Source organism: Schistocerca serialis, chromosome 2, assembly GCF_023864345.2.
Source record: "Schistocerca serialis cubense isolate TAMUIC-IGC-003099 chromosome 2, iqSchSeri2.2, whole genome shotgun sequence".
Classification (NCBI taxonomy): Eukaryota; Metazoa; Arthropoda; class Insecta; order Orthoptera; family Acrididae; genus Schistocerca; species Schistocerca serialis.
The window spans coordinates 862,101,689-862,125,679 of NC_064639.1; the positions used below are offsets into that span (position 1 = coordinate 862,101,689).

Here is a 23,991-nt window from a genome sequence, read left to right on the forward strand (position 1 = left end):
AACTCAGGACTCAGACACTCTATCCATATGCGTTCATAACCTCAACGCCTTCCCTCCCAATCTGATTCACCTTGTGTTCCTGGACATTGACATTTACCTCTCTGTTGGCTTCATCCACACTTCTGTCCACATTAAACCTAATGACCGTGAACAGTACCTGCATTTCGGCAGCTGCCATTTATACCACACCAAAACATCCCTCCCATACTACCCAGCCAACCGTGGATAAGTGTCTGCAGTGACGAAAATTCCCTTTCCTAGTATGCTGAAGTCACCGTGAAGGCCATCACAGACAAGCAATACATCACAAACCTAATCCACAAACAGATTTCCGATGACATATCCTCACACACCCAGTCCTACCACTAGCCCAAAGAATCAGCTAGAAAGAAGTGCCCTCCTAATCACCTGTTACCACCCTGGATTTAAACAACTGAACCATATCCTTCACCAGTGCATTCATTATCTCTTAGCATGCTCTGATATGAGGTAAATCCAACCCAAGATCTTTCCCATCCTCCAACCTACACAACTTTCTAGCCCATCTTGCCATTCCGAACCACCTGCCACAGCAATCATATCCCTGTGGTAGACAAAGTTGCAAAACATGCTCAATCCAACCACCCTGCAGCTCTTACTCCAGTCCCATCACAGGCTTATCCTATCCAGCTAGTGGCAGGGCCAGCTGTGAAAGAACTCATATCATATACCAACTCTGCTGCAATCGATGCACAGCTTTTTATGTCAGTATGACTGCCACCAGTTGTCCAACTGTCCACCAAGATGAATGGCCACTGTCAGAGGGTTACAGAACAATAAAGTTAACCACTTGGTGGCCCAAAATAGAGCTGAGCACAACATTCACAATTTCAATGGGTGCTCCACATTCCAGGCCATCTGGTTACTTCCTTCCACCGCTAGCTTCTGTGAACTACACAGATGGCGGTTATTCTTAACAATACATCCTTCGCTCCCATAATACTGCTAACCTCAATCCCATTTAACCCACTGTCCCTGCATCCTGCACCCAACATTTTCCCAATCCTTTCTTCTGTCACGCCCTTCCACTTCATGTCCCGACTTCACCTCCAGCGTGCACCGCTCCCCACTGGCTCCTACAACCGTATATCGCATGCCTAGCCCATAAACCTGCCACCTCTCTCTTCTCTTCCCTCGTTGGAAAACTGGCTCCCTCCTTTTGAGTCGACAAGCACCCGCTCTCATTCCTTCCTCCTGCCTTCCACCTCAATCTACCTCTACCAATTTTCCCCAAAATTACCTCCTCCGCAACCAGCCCACGTGCAAATATACACTGTTAGTCCAGGTGGCTCCATGTAGGGGTATAGACATGTTCGTGTGTGTGTGTGTGTGTGTGTGTGTGTGTGTGTGTGAACATTTGTATTTTACTCTAGCTCGTAAAACATTTACTCTGAAAGCTAGCAAGTTTTCCTCCTTTTTGTGAGTGCCTATTGAGACATGGATGCTTTTGTTTTTCAGTGAGTGGTGTCCTTTAATCCAAAAGTATTTACAAAAACAAATAGTTCTTAAACATACAGCACAAAGTTGTGACAGCCAGAGCGAGAGCACCAGCAGCAGCGAGTACTGTTTGTATAAAGCGTTTATTTTGCATTTTGTTTACGACCTTCCACTAAGGAAGGGATTCTATTTGTGTTTATCTGCTCTGCATAGTAACTAACGGTTCTTGATAAAACTTTACGTAGTTTTCGTGTTAGATTTCTTAGTGTTTTCTTGATCGTTTAGAACAGAAAGCGCCCTAAAACCGTCTTTTGTTTGTTTCGCGGCCGTTAGCCACTAGTCACTTGAATCAGCAGTTGTCTTGTGACAGCCAGAGCGAGAGCACCAGCAGCAGCGAGTACTGTTTGTATAAAGCGTTTTTGTACTTATTTGCTGCGCTTAGCTTTTAAACAGTTTTTCTGGGAAAACCTAGCGTAGTTTTCGCGTCTCGTATTTCAGTGAGTGTTTCTTGATTATCAGAGTAGCTCATCAGAAGATTATCTTGGGAATTTGTCACCGTATAGAGTAGGGTAAACATAGTCATGTGTAGGGACTGTGGTTGTTGTGAGCGGACGCAAGGAGAATTGGCCACTCTTCGGGGGCAGGTGGAGGCTTTGTCTGTTGGGCTCATCGAGCTCGAGGCGCAGGCGTCGGCTCGTAGTGGCGTTGGGGCAACTGTGGTGAGACCTATGCCTACTTCGGTGGCCTTGGAATCACATGGAACCCCTGATGTCGCTGCGTCTTCCGGCAGTGAGCATCTTACCTGTCAGCCATCACTCCAGGGTGAATGGCGGACAGTGGTGGGCTCGCGCGTGCCTGGCCGAAAGGCGAAGGTGGGATCTGGCCGCGTGGCAGCTGCCTTACCCCTTTCCAACAGGTACGGGGTGCTTCCTAGTGGTGATGACATCGTTTCCGAGCCACCACAGGATGCCTCGCCTGTTGGGCCAGTGGCCGATTCTCCGGCAAGGTCCCGACAGTCACAGAGGGCGGGCCTATTAGTTATAGGGAGCTCCAACGTTAGGCGGGTTATGGAGCCCCTCAGGAAAATAGCGGGTAGGTCGGGGAAGAATGCCAGTGTGCACTCGGTGTGCTTGCCGGGGGGTCTCGTCCGTAATGTGGAGGAGGCGCTTCCGGCAGCTATTGAACGCACTGGGTGTGACCGGCTGCAGATAGTAGCACATGTCGGAACGAATGACGCCTGCCACTTGGGTTCTGAGGCCATCCTTGGTTCCTTCCGGCGGCTGGCTGATTTGGTGAAGACAACCAGCATCGCACGCGGAGTGCAAGCTGAGCTTAATATCTGCAGCATAGTGCCCAGAGTCGATCGCGGTCCTCTGGTTTGGAGCCGTGTGGAGGGTCTAAACCAGAGGCTCAGACGACTCTGCGACTATAATGGTTGCAAATTCATCGACCTCCGTTATTGGATGGAGAACTGTAGGGCCCCCCTAGACAGGTCAGGCGTGCACTACACACCGGAAGCAGCTACTAGGGTAGCAGAGTACGTGTGGCGTGCACACGGGGGTTTTTTAGGTTAGAGGGACCCCCCCTTGGGCGAAACGATAAAATACCTGACGGCTTACCAGAGAGGACATTATCATCGTTGATAAAGAACGTCCGTCCTCAGAGACCAAAATCAGGAAAAGTTAACGTAATATTGGTAAACTGCAGGAGTATCCAGGGCAAGGTTCCTGAATTAGTATCTATTATTGAAGGAAATAGTGCGCATATAGTATTAGGAACGGAAAGTTGGTTAAAACCGGAAGTGAACAGTAACGAAATCCTAGACACAGAATGGAATATATACCGCAAGGATAGGATAAACGCCAATGGTGGAGGAGTATTTATAGCAGTAAAGAATTCAATAATATCCAGTGAAGTTATTAGCGAATGCGAATGTGAAATAATCTGGGTTAAGTTAAGTATCAAAGGTGGGTCAGATATGATAGTCGGATGCTTCTATAGACCACCTGCATCAGCAACCGTAGTAGTTGAGCGCCTCAGAGAGAACCTGCAGAACGTCGTGAAGAAGTTTCGTGATCATACTATTGTAATAGGGGGAGACTTCAATCTACCAGGTATAGAATGGGATAGTCACACAATCAGAACTGGAGCCAGGGACAGAGACTCTTGTGACATTATCCTGACTGCCTTGTCCGAGCATTACTTCGAGCAGATAGTTAGAGAACCAACTCGTGAAGCTAACGTTTTAGACCTCATAGCAACAAATAGACCGGAACTTTTCGACTCCGTGAATGTAGAAGAGGGTATCAGTGATCATAAGTCAGTGGTTGCATCAATGACTACAAGTGTAATAAGAAATGCCAAGAAAGGAAGGAAAATATATTTGCTTAACAAGAGTGATAGGGCACAAATCGCAGAATATCTGAGTGACCACCATCAAACGTTCATTTCTGAGGAAGAGGGTGTGGAACAAAAATGGAAAAAATTCAGAAACATCGTCCAGTACGCCTTAGATACGTTCGTACCGTCTAAGGTCCAAAGCGAGGGGAAAGATCCACCGTGGTATAACAATCATGTACGAAAGGTACTACGGAAACAAAGAAAGCTTCATCATAGGTTTAAGAGTAGTCGAATCATAGCTGATAAGGAAAAGCTGAACGAAGCGAAAAAGAGCGTAAAGAGAGCAATGAGAGAAGCATTCAACGAATTCGAACATAAAACATTGGCAAACAATCTAAACAAGAACCCTAAAAAGTTTTGGTCATATGTAAAATCGGTAAGCGGATCTAAATCCCCTATTCAGTCACTCGTTGACCACGATGGCACCGAAACAGAGGACGACCGAAGAAAGGCAGAAATACTGAATTCAGTGTTCCGAAACTGTTTCACTGCGGAAAACCGTAACACGGTCACTGACTTCAGCCGTCGCACGGACGCTAAAATGGAAAATATTGAAATAAACGATATCGGAATTGGAAAACAACTGCTATCACTTAGTAGCGGAAAAGCATCCGGACCAGACGAGATACCCTTAAGATTCTACAGTGATTATGCTAAAGAACTTGCCCCCTTTCTATCAGCAATTTATCGTAGATCGCTGGAAGAACGTAAAGTACCTAGCGACTGGAAGAAAGCGCAGGTCGTTCCCATTTTCAAGAAGGGTCATAAATCAGATGCGAATAATTATAGGCCTATTTCGCTTACGTCAATCTGTTGTAGAATAATGGAACATGTTCTGTGTTCTCGTATTATGACGTTCTTAGATAATACAAATCTCCTTCATCATAACCAACATGGATTCCGCAAACAGAGATCATGTGAAACTCAGCTCGCCCTATTTGCCCAAGAAATTCACAGTGCCGTAGACACTGGCGAGCAGATTGATGCCGTATTCCTGGACTTCAGGAAGGCATTTGATACGCTTCCGCACTTACGTTTAGTGAAAAAAATACGAGCTTACGGAACACAACATGTCATTCTTAACGGTTCAAAATCTGCAGATGTAGAGGTAATTTCGGGAGTACCGCAGGGAAGCGTGATAGGACCTTTATTGTTTACAATATACATAAATGACTTAGTTGACAACATCGGTAGCTCCGTGAGGCTATTTGCAGATGACACGGTTGTCTACGAGAAAGTAGCAACATCAGAAGACTCGTACGTACTCCAGGAGGACCTGCAGAGGATTAATGCATGGTGCGACAGCTGGTAGCTTTCCCTAAACGTAGATAAATGTAATATAATGCGCATACATAGGGGCAGAAATCCATTCCAGTACGATTATGCCATAGGTGGTAAATCATTGGAAGCGGTAACGACCGTAAAATACTTAGGAGTTACTATCCGGAGCGATCTGAAGTGGAATGATCACATAAAACAAATAGTGGGAAAAGCAGGCGCCAGGTTGAGATTCATAGGAAGAATTCTAAGAAAATGTGACTCATCGACGAAAGAAGTAGCTTACAAAAGGCTTGTTCGTCCGATTCTTGAGTATTGCTCATCAGTATGGGACCCTTACCAGGTTGGATTAATAGAAGAGATAGACATGATCCTGCGAAAAGCAGCGCGATTCGTCATGGGGACATTTAGTCAGCGCGAGAGCGTTACGGAGATGCTGAACAAGCTCCAGTGGCGGACACTTCAAGAAAGGCGTTACGCAATACGGAGAGGTTTATTATCGAAATTACGAGAGAGTACATTCCGGGAAGAGATGGGCAACATATTACTACCGCCCACATATATCTCGCGTAATGATCACAACGAAAAGATCCGAGAAATTAGAGCAAATACGGAGACTTACAAGCAGTCGTTCTTCCCACGCACAATTCGTGAATGGAACAGGGAAGGGGGGATCAGATAGTGGTACAATAAGTACCCTCCGCCACACACCGTAAGGTGGCTCGCGGAGTATAGATGTAGATGTAGAAGAGTGCGTGTAAGTGGCAATAAGGAAATCAATGTGAGTGAAATGCAGTATTTACAGCGAAAAAAAAACAAGTTTTTTTGGCTACTTATGCTTGTTGTATTAACCTTGCTTCTTTTACGTCTTGTTAAATGCCCTGATCCGTGTTATTCTCTCAGCTTTAGCACAACAACTACCAGATAACTTCAAAAGTGGTCTAGTTAAAACTGACCACATTTTACACAAAAGTGTTGGATTCGAAGTAGTAGAGCATTTATACTTTTTCGGTAAGTCGAAGGCTAAGCAAAGGTATGTAGTGTAGAGACACTGCTTATACTGTAGCTGATATAGAAGGGTTGAAGAAAAATATGGAAACACCGCTAGATATGCGTGCCTGAACTTAAATGCAGATACTGGTGGTCGCACTGTTATATTTGACTACGGATAGCACCTGTGCAATGTCATCAATACATTGCATATGCCATTTCTGATCAGAACACTGTCACAGCTAAGTAAATTCAAATGTAGGTACATTGTTGGTGCTTGTATAGTGGGTGTTATTGTAACCATGGTAGCCGAAGTGTATGGTGATTCAAGAGACACCTTATCAATGTGTTACGCTGCATTCAATGAAAACGCGATCCACTAAGCCAGAACGAGGATGAAACTGTGTGCTGAATGATCGTAAAGGACCCTCATTGTAGAGTATCTGCGAAAAATGAGAGGATAGGAGGTGCTAAGGTCTCTGCAGAACTGAATATCACACTCACAAAACATGTCAGCATTGAAACCACACATCTCCATTTACCTACATACCTACGAGCATACTCCAAAAGCCACTATACGGTGCCTGGGGGAGGGTACATTGTAACACTACTAGTCATTTCTCTTTCTGTTCCACTTGAAAATGGAGTGAGGAAAGAACTACTGCCTGTATGCCTCCACAACAGAATTTCTCTTACCTTATGTTCGAGATCCTTACGTGAAATGTACTGCTGCGGCAGTATGATCTTTCGGCAGTCAGCTTGAACTGCTGGTTCTCTCATTTTCTCAAAAGACCTCGAAGAGAACGTCTCCAGGGATTCCCATTCGAGTGCCGAAGAATCTCTGCAATACTTGCATGTTGGTCGAGCTTAATGGCAACAAATCTAGCAGTATGTTTGTGATAAGCTTCGATTTTTTCTTTTAATCCGATCCGGTGGGGATTCCAAACACACGAACAGTAATCGACGATGAGTCGCTGTATTGTGCTCTCCTTCACAGATGAACCACAGTTTCTTAAAACTCTCCGGATAAAACAAAGTCGGTCATTCGCCTTTCCCACAACATACCTTATATGCTCGTTTTATTCCATATCACTACCAAATATAATGATGTGATTCGCCTACGTGTTTGAAATTAAACTCAAGTTAGCTTTGAACCTTTCAGCAAGTCTATCATCAGAGCTGGGAAGTCGGTAAAAGCATCGAATTGGAGCTCTCAACTACCAGTAATACCACCCTCTATGACTGCCTGGGTCTGGCAGGCTGAGAGGTTTCCTCTGAAACAAGGTGGGCGATTGCATCTGGCTGAGCGTCAGTGTCAGCCACAGACAACACCTGGAACCTGTTTGTCAGACTAACTAGGGAAGCCTTACGTGCAGGCCCCTGGGAAGTCTTTCACTTCCTGCCTCGCCCTGAGGTGATCTCCACCTGACCACTGGTAACGGGTCAACCTCAGTTTGAGCAATAACTGAACTGGCCACTGATGTGGACCGATCGGAGGACTAAGACATGCTGGACGTCCATTGGATCCCCACAGCCAGCCCTCAACAGTGACGCCCATCCACTGCAGCTTGAAGCTGTGTAATCGAAGCCATCACAACCTGAAGCAGAGAACAAAGTGTCGCCAACTCGGCTCGCACCCATACACAGCAATTAAAGTCCATACCCATACCAAAGACCGTGGAAAACTATACTACACAGAGAAACGGACTAGCGACATGTATTGTGGAACTGTACTATACACACTGGCGAAAACGCAAGAACCGCATCAAATAAAATAGATTAATACGCAGAGATTAAAAAAAAATGATCTACCAAAGCACACTGGCGAGACTATATACTTCGCTCCAGATCAGGAACGTGTAATATGCCACAAAATCAGTTTACTTTCCGATGCAGAGGAAAAGCGCGAGAATTGTGCCTATCAAATATTAAATTAACACGCAGTAACCCAAGAAACTAAACTAACTATGTAATTCGCTCGTGGTTAGGAACTCGTAAAATGTCACAAAATACTCGTTTTGAGGATGCGGCTGTTCAGTTAAGGGCTTTTCACGATATTTCCATCTGCAAACTTTACCTCCCTTCTGGTGGTGATGGGTCTCAGAACATAATTTTTGAATTGGTTTCTCAGTGTTCCCAGTCTTTCTTAATCTTGGGTTATTTCAACGACCATAACCCTTTGTGGTATGGAATGCGATTACTGGCCAAAGTAAAGACCTCAAAAACTTATTGGCACAACTTGACTTCGTCTCTTGAATAATAGTACATCCACACACTTCAGTGTGGCGTACAGAATCTTCCCATTTACAGAGCTTGTCATCTCCCATCCATCCACTGGAGAGTCCACGATAACCGTGTGTGGTAGTGAACACTTTCCAACCTTCCTGTTCGTCTCTCAGCGTCACTCCATGCAAGCCAGCCCCTATGGACTCTCAGCTGTGCTGACTGGGGTGCTTTCGGTGCTTTCGCCTCTGCTGTCGCCCTTGGCTCCCTGCCACATGGAGATATCCATGAGATAGTCAAGAACACAAGTACAGACATTCTTTTGGCATCTGATTTAGTGATCCCATGCTCTTCTGGCCCGCCTTGATGGAAAACAGTACCTTGGTGGTCATCAGAAATCGCAAAGGCCATTAAAGATCGTAGGTAGGCTCTCCAACGCCATAAATGGCACCCATCGATCGAGCCTTTAAATTGCTTTATGCCCAGGTCCGCTACTTAATAAAATGATGGAAGCGAGAATGCTAGGGATGGTATGTTTCAACCATCACACTACGTCCACCTCTTTTGCAGGTTTGGGCGAAGATCAGATGTGTCTACAGGTATCAGTTATCTGTAGGTATATCTGGTATTACCTTGAATGGCAATGTCTACACTGATCGAGACGTTGTCGCAGACCATTTTGGTCTACATTATTCTTGAGCCTCAGTGTCTGAGAACGATCACCCTGCCCTTCATGTTCTAAAACTGCAGGTGTAGCGAAAGCAATTATCTTTTACCACATGACACCCTGAGTCATAATATTCCATTCAGCAATAGCCGTCTTCTTCGACTGGCAAAAGGCTTATGACACAGTTAGCAACACAACATCCTTGATACATTTCACAAGTGGGGTCTCTGGGGTCCGCTCCAGATTTTTACCTAGAACTTCCTCTTACACTGTACATTCTGGGTTCGAGTTGGAGCTTTCCATAGTACCCACAATATCCAAGAGAAGGGCTCTGTAGTGAGTGTCCCTCTCTTTCTAGCAGCCATAATTGGTCTAGGAGCAGCTGTAGGGCCCTCAGCAACACCCTCGTTGAATGATGACTACTTTTGCCTCTATAGGTGCTCTTCTAGTGTGGGTGTGGCTGAATATCAAATCCAAGGTTCCATACGAAAGGCACAGGCATGGGTCCTCACCCAAGGCTTTCAGTTTTCATCCACCAAAACTCACACCATGCACTTCTGTCAACATCGTACTGTTCACCCACAACCAGAACTTTACCTCGACGACCAACTACTCATTGTGGTGAAAACGTATCTCTTTTTAGGACTTGTCTTCGACTCTCAGTTGACAGGGATTCCCCACCTTCACCAGCTTAAGCGAAAGTGCTGACTGCACATTAATACATTTCGCTGCCTGATACAAACCCATCTTGATTATGGGAATCTGGTATATTATTTGAGATTGCCATCAGCATTGCAGATACTGGATCCGATGCACCGCTGTGAGATTCTACTTGCGGCCTGAGACTTTCGAACTAACCCTGTGAACAGTCTATTCATGGAGGCTGGGGTCCATCTACTGTGGATCAAGCACTAACAACAGCTTGTCAATTATGCTACATACGTTTTCAGTTCTCCTATGCATCTGAACTACCATTTTCTCTTTCCAAACACAGATATCTGTGTCCCACAGTGAAAGCCCTAATCAGGGATTATGATCGTAATCCATGTCTGGTCTGTCCTTTCTGTTTTGGATTTGTTTCCTCTTCCATCTCTCCTCTATGCCCTGTGGTGCATCCCTCACCCACAGCTTCATGTTCACCTGTTGCAAAGTTCGATAGACTGGGTCCCTCCCAAGGCCCACTTCCACCAAATTTTCTCCATCCTTGGTGCATCCTGTGGTTCAGAGGTAATCTGTACTGTTGGCTCGATGTTTTCTGGTCATGTGCACATTGCTTGTATTCATGCAGGACGTACTGAAATGCGTTCCTTGCCAGATAGCTGTAGTGTTGCCACTGCAGAATTGCTAGCCATCTTTGGTCCTCTTCAGCATATCCATTCTTGCACCGGTAGGTCCTTTCTCATGTGCAGCAACTCCTTGAGCGGTACACAAGCTCTTGACCAGAGTTGTCCTCACCATCGCTTGGTCATGGCTGTCCAGGATTCCCTGTATTTCCTCCAACAAAGTGGATGCTAAGTGACCTTCGTCTGGATCCCAAGCCATGTTGGGATCCTGATAGCCTAACAGCCTGGCCAAACTGGCTGCTAATAAACCAACTCTTGAGATGGGTGTTCCACAGACAGATCTCTGACTGGTATTATGCGATCAAGTTTTACGAATCTGAAATACGGAATGGCTCGCTCTAAAATCACCAACAGGCTTCTACCAAGGGCTCTTCATTGTTTTCCATCTCCACATCAGCCATACTTGACTGACTCACGGTCATCTCCTCCATCACGAGGACCGACAGACCGCACCGTTATTGTTCCTGTCTGATGGCAGTCCAGATTTTGCTGGACTGTCCCACCGTTGCTGCCCTATGGTGGACTCTTAATCCTCCTGACTCGTTACCCTAGTGTTAGAGGACGATGCCTCAGCGGTTGACTTAGTTCTACATTTTGTTCATTTATTTTACCATTCTTTTTAAAGGAGGGTCACTTAACTGTACTGGCCCATTGAGGGTTGGGTAGAACACTCTGTTGCTTCCTGCCCACACCAGACTCCTGCTGTCTAGGCTCGGTTGTACAGCCTGGGCCTCATCTTACCCGCTCTTTTCCTTTTCTTCCCACCTCTTACATGGTCTGTTAGACTTGTTCATCTGTTGTCTCTCTTTGCTTCTCTTGCTGCACGCACTTTGCTAGTTTTTCCTAGGCCATTTCTGAGTGCCATTACATTAGATTCAGTTTTCTTTCCGTAGACCCAAAAAATGAGATGATTCTCGTGTGTGTGGAACACGTCAGGAAGTATAACATAAAAACATAGAACATTTTAATACAATACTTACTACCATGATCACTTATCAGGAGATTGTCGAAATAGGTGAATACAATGCGATAAACTGGAACAGCTAATATTTGCAGAATTAACATGCTGTCAATAGGAAACATTGTTATACACTATTCATAAATTAACACACGCAACATACCGATTCGTGACTGTTGTGACCAAGTGCTGTGAAAACTGAAATCTAACAATGTGTGTGTGTGTGTGTGTGTGTGTGTGTGTGTGTGTGTGTGTGTGGGTGGGTGGGTGGGTGGGTGGGTGGGTGTGGGTATGTGTGTGTTTGTGTGTTAAGAGTGTGTGAATTCCTAAGGGACCAAACCGTGGGGATCATTGGTCCCGAGACTTACACACTACTTAAACTTACTTAAACAACCTTATGCTAAGAACAACACACACACACACGCACACACGCACACACACACACACACACACACACACACACACACACACACACACACACACACACACACCCATGCCTGTGGTCGGACTCGAACCTCTCGCTGGAGGGGCCGCCCAGGTCATGACATGCAGCCTCAAACGGTGCGGCCACTCTGCGTGGCAAGCTGATTTAACAGTCTCTGTTAAGACATTCATTTATAGAATAGGAGTTGCCTGTCAAAAAGTCTTTCAAACTCTGTTAAAACCGTGCTGTATCTGAAACCAAGCTTTTAATGGTTGCTGGCAATTTATTGAAAATGTGTGTTCCTGAATATTGGATCCCTTTTTGGACCAAGGTAAGCGATTTTAGGTCTTTATGTAGATTGCTATTATTCCTAGTACTGATACTACACACTGAGCTATTGGTTGGAAATAGAGATTTATTACTTGCAACAAATTTCATTAAGCAATAATTATACTGAGAAGCAGTGGTTAGAATACAAAGTTCCCTGAGCAAGTTTCTTCATCATGTTCTTGAATTTACACCCCAAATGATTCTTATCACATGCTTTTGCTCCCCCCTGAAAACTTCTGATCGGTTTGATGAGTTACCCCAGAATTTGATCCTGTCTGACATAATAGAATGAAAGTAAGGAAAGTAAGCAAGTTTTTTTGTATTTATATCTCCTACAAGTGACATCATTCTCACTGCAAATAGAGACTTCTTTAGGCCCTTAAGCAATTCTGTTATATGCCCTTCTCAACTGAATTTACTATCGAGTTGTAATCCCAGAAATTTAACACTGTCAACCTCTTTCATCTGCGGGTCTTCATATGTTATACACATGCTGGAAGGAAATCTCTTCCAGGTTCTGAGCCGCATATAGTGGGTCTTCTCAAAGTTTAATGACAGGAACTTAGCTTTTAAATCATCAATTAATGTCAGTGAAAATTTGATTAGCAGCTATTTCTATATCTGTAATTGATTTGCTACTTATTGCAATGGTTGTATCGTCTGCAAACAAAACAAACTTAGCATCTGCCAATGTAACAGACGATAGGTTATTAATGTACAGAAGAAAAAGCAATGGACCCAAGATGCAACCTTGAGGAACACTACATGTACTTAATTCCCAATCAGATGAAGACTGACTGCTTACTGCACAGATATTTTGCAACGGCACTCTTTGCTTCCTGTTAGATAGATAAGACTCAAACCCTACCTCTGGTAAGTGGCAGGGGCTGGGGATGTATATCCCATCATTGCATTCTGCTTTCAGCGGTTTCCAGCTGCTCCCAGGAGGGGTCACCTTGCCTGCCTTTCTTCCTCTGTCTCCTTTTCTTATTTTTGTCTATTATATCTGCTTCGTTGGCCTTTGGTAGACTTCAAGGTTATCTATCCATGGGTTTTGCAGGGTAAATCATCTCTGATCTGTGGTAATATAGACCTGTCCATTCGAGGAAAAAGGGATTGATGACCTAGTAGTTTTGTTCCTTTAATCATTCAACCAACAGACCTGAAGTTTATTAATCGCCAAGGCTTCAGTCATACCAACTTACTGATTGCTTAAAGGAAATGGAGGTAATGGGTGACTGTGTATATGTAGAATCGCCTATTAGTGACAGGGAAATGTGATAAAGATAGAAAGTGACGAATTGTCCTTTGCCATGCCATACTGGTAAAAAACCTTTAAGATAGTCTGGAGTCGAGCAATAATCAAAACAACGAAAATACAGTAGGTGCCATCCTTGATGTTCCCTGTGTTCTGGTACAGCAGCTGGACCTGGGCAGTGAAAGCTACTGACATAAGCTGAACAGATGCCTTGGAGATGTCATGTTGGTGGAAGATGTTATTGTATGACAAAGAAACAAAGCTTCCATTACAGAAGAAATTAACATCAGGAAAGTATACCCTCTCACGCCAGCCAAGCATACTTGCAAAGTCCTTGGGCATATACTGAGAACAGAAGGCAAAATTTTAAACATACCACCACGCACAGCAAATTCGACGGCAGGAGACCATGAGGAAAAGGAGCACGTTTCAGGATGAATCAAGTGCAAATGATTACTGGCCTATATGCCAACTATTTCTTAAGAAAAACTAAAGCGTATTGTAGTCAAATATTTGGTAACTTAAGAAATAAATAAAAAAATGTGATCACGACTCAGCAATGATAAACAGTCTCATGATGTTAAGGTTAACATTTTCTGCAAGTTATTTTGATACATTTTGTAACATCCTTTAAAACTGATGTCTGTAGTTGTTGTATTATAGTTTGAAATCAGACTGCATTTTGTCTGATTTAATATCTTTTACTAATTTTGTCCAGTGCCACTTCGGTTATTGCACAACAGGTCTGACGTTGGCAACTATTTTTCTAAATGTTATACAGCTTTTTTTAAAAAAAATTATAATAAGTCTTAACAATATTTTCTAAGAGTGAAATGTAAATGGTATATAACATTATAACGAAAACGTTTTACTGTTTTCTACTTTTTTAAATCAGAACCAATATTTTGTTCTAGTATTAGGCACTTAGCTCTAATGACAAAATTTAGTTGTTACTGTCGCAGCCCTACTCATAATCAAAAGAACAAAGACTGATGCTCCATTGTCATGTTCCATATCTGTGTCGTGTGGTGACGTGTCGCAGTTGCGATTGATTTTCCCCCATCCAATCTCTCTCTCTGTCTGCCACAGGCAGCCTACGTGGTGGCGCCGCCGCACCGCCGCGGAGCGCAGGCTGGTGCTGACACAGACGGTGGCGCTCCTAGCTGCGGTTGGGCTCGCCGTCTTAGTGGTCGTGGTCGTCGCCAGGCGGCAGCACCAGCCCGGTATGGCCGCCAGAACCAAAACTGACTTAAGCAACCCTTTCTTTCTTTCGCTTGTGCCGGTGTCCCGCAATGACGCAGGGTCAGCATGGTTAATCGGATTTGGCAAGGGTAATGGAAGGGGTGGCTGGATGCCTTTCCTGCCGCCACTCCGTACCCCCCCCCTCCCCAGGACGGAAATAGTGTCTGGTGTAATTCATGGAATAGTGCGAATGTGGTTAGATGTCTGCGAGCCGTGTAACTGAGGCGGGACGTGGGTACCAGATTGGTATTCACTTAGTGGGATGTGGAAAACCGCCTAAAAACCACATCAAAGCTGGCCGGCACATCGGCCTCCGTCGTTAAGCCGCCAGGCAGATTAGATCTGGGCCCGGCGCGCCTACCCGAGTCCAGAAATCAGCGCATTAGCGCTCTCGGCTAACCCGGCGGGTTAACTAAAGCAAACCTATGTGTGCACAATTCAGTTCCGACTGCTCCTGCCAATACTCCATCTGACAGCACACTAGTCTCACAGCGAAAGCTCTCTCCCGTTACCGTCTGGCTATAGGCCTAGCGAGTCATTCCCTACTCTGGCAGGCAGTGGCGGATCGTAAGTATACGTTTTAGTGTTCACAAATTTTTAGATTAAAATTAACGCGAATGTGTGAAATATCATCTGCTGTATAACCATTATGATGATGAACAAATGTACACAACTGCAGCCACTGTCAATAATAATAATAACAATAATAATGTGCCTAACTTGTCTAACGAAAGAAAGACTCGCTTGTGTGAAATTTTATTGTTCTGTACATAATTAAGTACAGTTTAGGGTACGAACGATATTATGTGTAAGCTTTCACTTCTCTCCGTCTCGTCAACCAAATATTAATATTAGTAAAGTCTTATCACTCACTAACAAGGGGAGGCCACGACGTTTGGAACTCGAATTTACTGTAAACTTCGTACACTCGTAGTACTCCGTGAGGACAACAAAATGTGTAAGCAGTAGCACGTACTTCTCAAGCGTTATTGAGAAAATCGGAAGAGAATTTCGGTCGTCAAATATATACCTGCGTGTGGCAATTTTTACCACGAAGCTGCGACAGCCGAGTGTTTAGCGTTGAAGCACCGTAATCGCTGGATCGAGTCTCGATCGTCAGTTTTTTTTTAATTTTCAACACAGTCACTTTCTTTACTATTTATATTACAATTGATATAATGGGAAAAATACGTGTAATCGGATGAACTTTTATTAAATTTTCAATGTTATTTGGCAGTCTACAAATTTTTATTATCAGAAATAATGTAATAGTCATAACTTTATGTTTTCCATGTTTTGACGAAAAATACCATCCAGCAACTTGTAATGTCGAAACCGACGATTAATTGAACATATTTCGAAAGCCGTGTGTGCCGGTCAAAACTTGCAGGTAACAGGTTGTTTCAGGCTCTATCTAGGTATAAGGGATTTCTCAAATCACGGACAAGCATACATTTTCAGTATCATTTTATGTGTTTGGTAGTTTACTAGTCGATAATTATGAATATTATAGTGATAGTGTGATAGTAAAAATTTGTTGACAGCCAAATAACATTGTAAATTTAATAAACGTTCATCCGATTACACGTATTTTTCCCATAATATCAATTGTAATGTAAAGAAAATGACTGTTGAAAATAGAAAAAAAACGAAGCTGACGAACAGGACTCGATCCATCGATCCAGCAATTACGTGGCTTCAACGCTAACCACTCGGCTGCCGCCTCTTCCTGGTAAAAATGGCCACTCGCAGGTATATATATTGGAGGACCGAAATTATCTTTCGATTTTCTCAATAACGCTTGAGAAGTACGCGCTACTGCTTACACGTTTTGTTGTCCTCATGGAGTTCTACGAGTGTGCGAAGTCTGCAGCAAATCCGCCTTCCAAACGTCGTGGCCTCCCCTTGTAAGTCTCAGTTCATGAAGCACGAAAACGGCGTAATCTCTTCCTATGAAATGCCCTATTCTTCCGTATAGTCCACACAAAAGTTAATATTAATACACGTTACGCTGCTCTGTAAGTGCACATCAAACAGAGAAAATTATACAGCAACAAGTCTGACATTGCCTATTTATAAAGAAAATCCATGTGTCTATTTTTAGAATGTCTCGATCACTCTATGATTGAAGTCTTTAGTATAACTAACAAACCTTTTTCTCAATTACAGCCATTGCCACTACCGAAAGCCTGTACTCTGACACTGTGTTTCGAAGAAAGGTCTTTATCCTTTTCATTGTTGAGAAACAACGTTCAGATTCAAGTACGGTACTTCTAGCTCTGTTCTCAGTAGCGCCTTCGATAACCATGGGTACGTTTCAGCAGTAATGTCAAGTTCTCCCTCAGGAAAATTTGTCGAAAATAGTGAAACTGAGCTCACATCTAGCAACTTTGATGCCACAAGGTGATTCATGAATGAAAATCTTTCAGTCATATGGCTTATTATGGCATCACAAAATTCCTTCGCATCTGTTACTTTATTTTCTGATTTTCTTTTCTTCTGAATATGTTCTTCACAAGATGAAGAAATTTCTTCAGTGGCATTATTTTTTATTCCTGTAACTACACCTTTAATCTCAATAAATACTGCTCAGAGCTTAATGTTTAAAAATTCCAATGTTGTAAGTTTCCTGAGGAGCATGCCTGCACGTGGCATGATCACATAAAAAATTGTAGCCAAAATAAGAACTCAGGCTCTTTCGAACTTTCTCGTCTGTTTTTATCATCTGCACGATCAGAGAGGGTAATTTCTTCTACACCACTCAGACTTTCCTAGTTTCCCTTTGACTGTCCGAATATTAATCACTCATGTTGCATCTGCCCTACCGTGTCTAGCACATTCGTCTTGTTTGATGATTGGGAAAAAAAGCTGGAAAGCCAGAGAGTTTAGAAAAAATATTGTAGCAGATTTGTTTATAGATGGAGCTTTTTGCAAGACCAGATTAAATTGATGTGCACAACAGTGAACATAATGAGCCCTTGCTTAATCCTTGCCTGAACATCGTTAATGCCTCCTCTCATAACAGCAGCACCATTACAGCATTGTGCGATCACCTTTTCCTTCTTTCTATCTGCATGCTTTTGCAATTCAGAATCATCGCCTTAAATAACGTCTCAGCATCCTGTGTGTCAGGGCTTAGGAAGCCCCAATATCTCTCCACAACAGAACCATGAAGTTCGTATCAATACACAATCACCAACAGTTGCGTGATAGATACATCTGTTGTTTCCTCCACCATTGCAGCCAAATAAAGCGCACTTAAAATTTATTGCGTTATTATTTCTCCTTCTCTTGTTGTTCCTTCATTGAGCTGTCAATAGCACTTACTAAATTTACAAGCCCACGAAACACTCTTGGGTTTCCTGAATCTTCCCTTTCATCGTGACCATGTAAAGCTAAGTCAAACGCCCCGCAAAATTTTATGCAGTCTGTTGATCTGGAGAGGTTATGTCTATTCCTGTCCACTTGTTCGTTATGTTTCCTCACAAACTTTCCATATACGCTGTCAAGCTGAGTACCGATGCTCCTTCGTGGCTAACTTATCCTGGTAACTAAGTTTTCTGCTACCTCTTAAAATCGACTGAACAGAGTTCGTCTTGAAACTGTTTCCTGTCCGTACTGTTACCCACACAGTACCCAACCAACTACAACACAAACTGGAAATTATTAAATTCTGGTAGAAACGCCTTAATGTCTACCAACATAGTCACCTGGCTACGGGTAAATGAAACCAACTAAACTGGTGCACTCTCCTGTTAAGAATACAAAAGGATTACTGTACCTATAATAAAATCAAAAACTTAAGATACTATGACTCATTCAGAAGCCCACGAAAAAGATTGTTCTGTCATTATAACTGTAACATATACAGACGTCCGATTTAATTTTATTGTATGTCGAGTAAATTAGCATATCTGACGAGTGTGCTAATACGTAATGGGATTGACGCCAATTTCCAAGCGAATGTAGCGTGCTACCATCTAGTGGCATTGAAATAGACTTGTAGTTGAGTGGTAAGGCCTAGCTGTGCACGCCGCAACCTGTGCACATTGTTTATCTGATCAGCATGTATTTTACCCATAAGGTAATTACGTCATTGCCAGTCGCGGATGCACAGAAGCTCCTTAAAATGTGCACAACTGACGGTGTGCTCGTGTCCCTGAATCCAAGTTTCATGGCTTCTAGAGCGCTGTCAATGTGGCATAGCGCTGTAGATTTAAGTGCCGTATATTTCAGATTATTGCATCTGCATTACGTTTAACAGCATTCAAAGAAAAATAACCAATAAATCCACAAGGCATCCAAAGTTTGGTGTTCACGTGCTCTTGCACTCTTACACAGCAGCCGCCGCTGTTGACATACCTATGTTTCATCTAGGCCTTCAAACAATCTACATAGTTTTAGATACATATTCACATGTTGTGAGAGAACTGTAACGAAATTTCACTAACACATCGCAAGTTCGGTACATTGGCACTGTGTTGGTCACAAATGTCTCAAAACTTTCAGAAGTTCATTACACACGAAACTTCATAATAGATACGTTGCCATATAAGTAGAGAAAAAAAATTGCACATGACATTATAAAGCCCACAGCGACATGCTGTTTGTGGGTGGAAAGGAGGGGAGGGACTGTATCGTCCTAAAACTTCTTGTTCACTTTTCAATATGGTTTCGTGAACGGCTCGCGATATCGAATCGAAGTTTCCAGTAAATGAGAATACGCAAAGGGGACACATGTGTTGAATGGTTAACCTCCTTCACTCTCGTATCAGCCGAGATACTGAAGTCAGTGTGCTCTCTTAGATGGAACAACATACTATTTTCACGGCATCCAGTAGCTGTTGGCCAAACTTTATATGACACAGACACAGGGTCAACTTGGATTGTTGTAAATGGAGTTACACTATTTGATCAAAAGCATCACGATATGCATATGTAATACGGAAATGACCTCTAGATGACATGAATCGCGAGAATAGAAGGGAGTGGAGAATATTGTGCTGTCAGGAAAGAAACAGCAACAGCAGCACTGGTCGGTCTATAGAGCCCAGTGACTTCTTACGTGGACTAGTCATTGAATGGCACTTGGGTAACATATCTATCAAGGACATTTCAAAACTTCTAAAGCTGCCCAAGTGATCTGTTTGTGGTGTTATTATTGTGAAAGGCAATCTGAAGAAACTACTCCTACTGAAAGAAGACCACTCAGACATCGTGTACTGACCGAGTACCATCGAGCGTCGCGTAAGGCAGTTGTAAAATATCGCAGGAGACCAGCAGCAGGAATCGCGGTTAAGTTCCAGAGTGCTACCGACAGTCCAGCTAGAATAACGACCGTGCATAGTGGGGGGGGGGGGGGGGGGAGGAGGAGGAAGGGTGAGGTGGGTGTGGACCCGTCTAGAATTCTGTGTCCATGGTTTCTGCGAATAGTTTAAGGCAACGCCACGGTACACCATCTGAATGAGCACAGCTGATGTCCTTCCTCATCCTCGCCAATCCATGCTTGTGTTCCTCCCCTAATCTCCTCTAACTTACTCCCACATCTGCATGTCTACTTCCCAGCCACTTTATGATGTGAGGCGGAGGTTTCTCTCTGTACCAATGAGTATTATTTCCGTGCATTCTGTGGTCGCACGTGATACTTGGGAGGTTCTATTTTTCGCGCTTGCAACCTTACTAGATGAATCTGTCACGACATGCACTGCTCCTCTTTGGATGTACTCTCTGAACTCCATCAATCCTAGAAAATAAGAGGGACGGAATCAGCAGCGAAGATCAAGTTCCGGTCGAATGAGTGTTGCGTAAGGTACCTCCTTCGCATGTGGAATATAATTCCTAGGATTATTCCAGTCTGCCTGTATCGGTCTCTCATAGAAGTTTGATGGATATGAATGCTTCCAGAGGTAGTTCATCAATCGTGTAAAGCAACGGGTGTTTCGTTGTATTTATGGGTAATATGTTATAGTTACTTGTGTTGTGGATCGAGTGCTAATCTCTGAACTAAACATCGACCCCTTTTATATCTTTCTGAATTTCACTTCAGTTTTCTAGAGGTGCAACTCCTCTGTGTGCAATATCATCAACCGCAAACAGCATTATCCAATTGGTTATCTGCAGTAGAGTGAACAATAATGGTTCTATAACACCCCCTGAGGGTACGCCCGAAGTTTCTTTCACATCTGAAAATTGCTTTCCGTTAAGAATGACATGCTGTGTTGTAATTTCTAGGACCTCCTCAATCGAGTTACAAAACCAGTCTGATGTTCTGTACACTCTTATTCGACGAGACGTTAAGCCCTAATCTCCCTTTCTATTTGTGATCGGTGGCTTTGGGTGATTACGTAACTCTTCAATATTTGTAAGCTCTTGTGACTATTGCCTGCTTCTGAGAACTCACGTCGCGGTCTCGTGGTCTGTCCAGGAATTGGCAGCAATCTGTCTCTCGCTACAGATATTCGCCTTGCACCTTGCGGGCTGCAGGATTGATAATGCTTGCACTTAACTGACTGTTGCCATGCAGACGCGACAATGCTGGTGGCGTTTGAGTCCAGACAGAACGTGTCTACAGGGGCTGCCCAGGTGTCGGCATCCGGGTCCGTCAACCAGAGCCTGCAGAACGTCTGCCTCACGCCAGGATGTGTCCGTGCAGGTTAGTATTCGTGTTCTCTTTCCTTACTGCCTGCAGTTGTAAACTTAGTAGTACTGTGTGCCCAGGAATAAGAGTAAACACAACTTACAACCACTGCACCTGGCCACATCAGTGATCTCATGACAGAACTGATGCTGTCAGTAGTGGGGAGGGGGAACATGTGAACAAGTCTCGACTTGTCTGAGAAAGTAAACATGCATGTCCATTAGACAGAATATGAAATGCTTGAGGATTGCTTCAGCTACTCTTTTTAATATGCTTGAGCAGATGAGAGCAAGTCTAATCACTAACGCCCTTTCACGCCTCCACCTCCCTCCTCGCTGCACAATGTGTGACGCCAGGGGGAATGTGCTTCCATGTATATGTAGTTAGCAAACTCGCAGCCGAACCGTGGAAGGTGGCGCAGTGGTTAGCACACTGGACTCGCATTCGGGAGGACGACGGTTCAATCCCGTTTCCGGCCATCCTGATTTAGGTTTTCCGTGATTTCCCTAAATCGCTCCAGGCAAATGCCGTTATGGTTTCTTTGAAAGGCCGACTTCTTTCCCCGTCCGTCCCTAATCCGAGGAGACAGATGACCTCGCTGTTTGGTCTCTTCCCTCAAACAACACCAACACGCCCCCCCCCCTCTCCCACCCCAGCCGAGTCGAGACTTGTACCAGATTTAGGAGACGTAATGAAGTGATACATGTGTATGTATTCTTAGTCTGAGGATCTCATTCAAAGCGATCCTTGATGACACAAAAAATGGTAAGCGTTTTGTTCTGCAAAATAAAGTTTGTACCCCAGTATGAGGCCACTACAATCTTTCTCTGACTCTGAAAAGCAGTTTACAGTGTGTAGTTGAATGTATAGTAACTCTAGTTTTTTTGTATGTGAATATGTATTGAAATCAGCTGTTAAAACTACTGTTAAGTGCGCTGTTTCACCCAAATGTCACGCAGCTTCCACTGGATGTTGGCTTAAGTGAGTCAATCATTACTAAGTGTATCTTAACCTATAACATAGATCAGTAGCAGCAACTACAGAATACATCGGTACATATTTTGGTAAAAAATGCGGACAATTTTTGGTTTCTTTAAAGTGTGGTATAAAAATTGAACTATTCCCGTTGACAAGTCTATCTTAAACTTTAAGTGAAATCAGTAGTCAGAGTAAAAGAGTCATGTGTGCTTTGTACTGACACAGGAGAAATCATTTGGTATTTTGATAAATAATACAATTTTATGTGATTGAGTCGAAAGTTCTCGGTAGGTTTGCAATTTCAGATTCGGATAAAATCGCTCTTTTATTGCTTATGTTAATGTTCATGTTACATCCCCCTTTCAGTATACTGTTCATTTCGTTAAACTGCACTTCGAAGTCCTTTCCTGTTTCTAACAAAACTACAATGAAATCGAAAAACTTAAAACTTTTGTTTGTTGCTCTTGAACTAAAATTCCTACTCCAATTTGTTTCTTGCTTTCATTTACAGGTTGCTCAGGGTACAGGTTGAATACCATGAGGGATAGGCTAGAACTCTGTCTCACTCCTTTCTCTAACCCTGCGTCCGTTTCATGTCTTGAACTGCTATTTGGTTTCTGCACTAGCTGTAAATAACTTTGCGCTCCCTCGTGCCTTCGGAAGTTTAAAAAGTGTATTCCACTAAAAATTTTCAAAATATTTCTCCATAGCTGCAAATGTTATAAACGTAGGTTAGTTTTTCCTTAAACTACCTCCAATAAATCGTACGGTCAATATTTCCTCGCGTGTTCCAACATTTCTCTTTAACTGATCTTCCCTGATGTAACCTTCTAGCAATTTTCCAGTTCTTCTCTAAATAATTCCTATTAATATGTTACAACCATGACTTATTAAACTGGCAGTTTGGTAATACTCACTCTTGTCAGCACCTGCTCTCTTTGGAATTGAAATTATTACATTCTTCTTAAAGTGTGAGAGTATTTCACCTGTCTCATATATCTTGTGCGCAAGACGGAATACTTCTGTGATGACTGCTCTCCCAAGTATATTAGGTCAGAATCCGCCTGCTTCGCTGAGTGATAAAGTGCATGCATACTATGCAGCGGGCCCGGGTTCGATTCCTTGCCGGGTTGGAGATTTTTCCCTCTCTTGTACTGGGTGTTGTGTTGTCCTTATCATCATTTCGTCCTCATCATCATTTCATCCTCATCACCGACACGCAGGTCGCCCACTGTGTCGTCGACTGAAATAAGACTGCCACTCGGCGGCCGCACTTTGTCGGATGGGGCCTCCCGACCAAGAATGCCACACTCTCATTTCATTAGTAGTTCAGAAGGAATTTTGTGTACTCCATGGTTCTTGTTCGGCTTAGATCTTTCAGTGTTCTATCAAATTCTTCTCTCCCCATCTCATCTAGATCCAATTCTTTTCTCGTTTCAATAACATTGCCTTCAAGTTCTTTCCCCTTGAATAGTCCCTCTGTATATTCGTTCTACCTTTCAACTTTCCATTCTCTGATTAGTACTTGTTTTACATCTGAGCTCTCGATAAACATAAGGCTACTTCTCTTTCCTCCAGGTCCACATTCATTTCCCTGCAGACGGTATTCATCTTTTCCCTACTTATTAATGCTTCTATAGATTAGCATTTGTCCTCCAGGCAATCCTGTTTAGACATTTTGCTCTTCCTGTTAACCTCATTGTTTAGACACCTGCTTCAATTGCTGCGTTTTTTATGAAACCAATACCTTCTGTGGTATCTAACGCTTTCTATTAATTCTTAACTTT

At 43.4% G+C, this 23,991-nt stretch overlaps 1 protein-coding gene across 1 annotated transcript in view; it reads left to right on the forward strand.

Annotated features, from left to right (window-relative positions):
* Positions 1-23,991, forward strand: part of LOC126458165 (neprilysin-2-like) — a 206,197-nt gene that overhangs the window by 45,656 nt on the left and 136,550 nt on the right. The window contains exons 2-3 of the mRNA XM_050095033.1: positions 14,437-14,570; positions 21,161-21,241. Coding sequence (XP_049950990.1) covers positions 14,437-14,570; positions 21,161-21,241 — 215 coding nt within the window. The remainder of the gene's footprint in view (positions 1-14,436; positions 14,571-21,160; positions 21,242-23,991) is intronic.